Source organism: Aplysia californica, unplaced genomic scaffold, assembly GCF_000002075.1.
Source record: "Aplysia californica isolate F4 #8 unplaced genomic scaffold, AplCal3.0 scaffold00008, whole genome shotgun sequence".
Lineage (NCBI taxonomy): Eukaryota > Metazoa > Mollusca > Gastropoda > Aplysiida > Aplysiidae > Aplysia > Aplysia californica.
Window position 1 is genome coordinate 1,010,026 of NW_004797278.1, and position 1,763 is coordinate 1,011,788.

The 1,763-nt window shown below is 38.2% G+C and overlaps 1 protein-coding gene across 1 annotated transcript in view; it reads left to right on the top strand.

Annotated features, from left to right (window-relative positions):
- LOC101854683 (alpha-amylase) overlaps positions 1-1,763 on the top strand; it is a 22,755-nt gene that overhangs the window by 19,734 nt on the left and 1,258 nt on the right. Inside the window, exon 12 of the mRNA XM_013082426.2 lies at positions 354-502. Coding sequence (XP_012937880.2) covers positions 354-502 — 149 coding nt within the window. The remainder of the gene's footprint in view (positions 1-353; positions 503-1,763) is intronic.

Genomic DNA, 1,763 nt, shown 5'->3' on the forward strand with positions numbered 1-1,763 from the left:
AATAATAATAATAATAATAATAATAATAATAATAACTTACATTTATATTGCGCTCAACCCCGATTTAAGTACATCGGCTCTGGGCGCTTACACAGGCATAAAAATAAGATTGTGTGTTAAAATAAATTATAGAATGTTAACAATGGAGGAAGAATTACGCAGAACATTCGAAAAAAGCATCCGATCCTTGTAACTACATGGTGATATTTAAATAATAATATGTGAGGTTGCTGTATCCCTCTCAGTCCAGGTTGAGCCTGATGGGCAAGATTGGAAACCTGCCTCATAAATGATCTAAATTGTGCCGATGGGAGCGCAAAAAATGCCTACTTAAAAAAGAAATGTTATTTCAGGTGAACGCTTGGAAAAAGGGAGACAATTACCTTGACTGGGAAAGCGCCGAGGTAGGACAAGGCACTTACAAGGGCAGACAGGCAGAGGGAACCCCAGCTTTCTGGTCCACCAACAGACCCAATCAGTCGGGCTACAACGCACTCAATACGTGAGTAAACATAAGTCTATTACTATTATTATGTTGTCTCTGCTACAATATCTCCTCGTTTTTGCATGTGTGCTCTATGTTATCAAGCTGGCCTTTCTTTGCCGTGGCTGCACACAGCCCGTTTTGATAAGAACAGAAGTGAACAAATAATTTAGAAACAGAAATAAACCACCAGTGGATGGGGATTGACCTCAAGAGAGCAGATTTGGTGTTTTTTTCTTACTAATTCAAAATCTGCGACTTTATAGCACTATAAAACTAAATGATAGGTCTACTGCAAATGATTTGAAGATCAAACGATTTGCATTTTGCATGACGCACTTTTAAGTGACTACTGCATAGAAATCGATACCAGTAACAAGAGACATTGATTTTTTAAAAATATCTTTAGACAATACCGCGATTGTTAATAAGACGTTGAGCAGGTTTTCGTTTTCAATTGGTCGCTTTTAAGGACAAGTGGGCTAACCTAGATTTCGGAGGTTTCCGGAAATCTTGACCTGAACCAAAAATGGGCATTGCCCTACCTATAGGAAAAGTTTAATTCCATTGGGTGTGTATATTTGTTAGGTTATAGAGAAAACTCTTAAAGAAACTGAATAAGGCGCAAAAACTTTACCTTTGATTTCCTCAAAACAGCATTTTTCGGGATAGCCCCCTTGTGCTTAAAAGCGACCAATTTTCATCGGTTTCCCTTTCACATAATTGTCTTAATGCGAATCCATGCAGTCTGTAAGATTATGTTTCATTCGGCTCAACACATATAATGGGTGGACGCTAAGAGCTGGAAACTCTGGCTCACCAACTGAAAGAGCTTGCCTTAAGTGCCAGTTCCTGTTTCTTTAGAACAGCTGCCTTCTCCTTGCAAGTTTTTCTTTAACTACTTCTAAAACGCATACCATTACGACCAAATGCTTTGCATTTCTAGTTCTTTCATTTGTCCTCAAAAAACAATTTTGATTGGTTTGAATAGTGATTTCAGTAGGTTTTTATTTTATTTTTTATTTTTGTACAAAAAAATAGCAGCAAAAAACCCCCCACAAAAAACAACAAACAAATAAAAAATAGCCTGCAATTTCATGTATGTATATTTCTTGTTCATACTGTTCCTATGTGATTGTGCTCGTGGATGGAAGGTGGAAAGATATGGTAGAGAGGGGGAGGGAGAGAGAGAGAGAGAGAGAGAGAGAGAGAGAGAGTGTGTGTGTGTGTGTGTGTGTGTGTGTGTGTGTGAGAGAGAGAGAGAGAGTGTGTGTGTGTG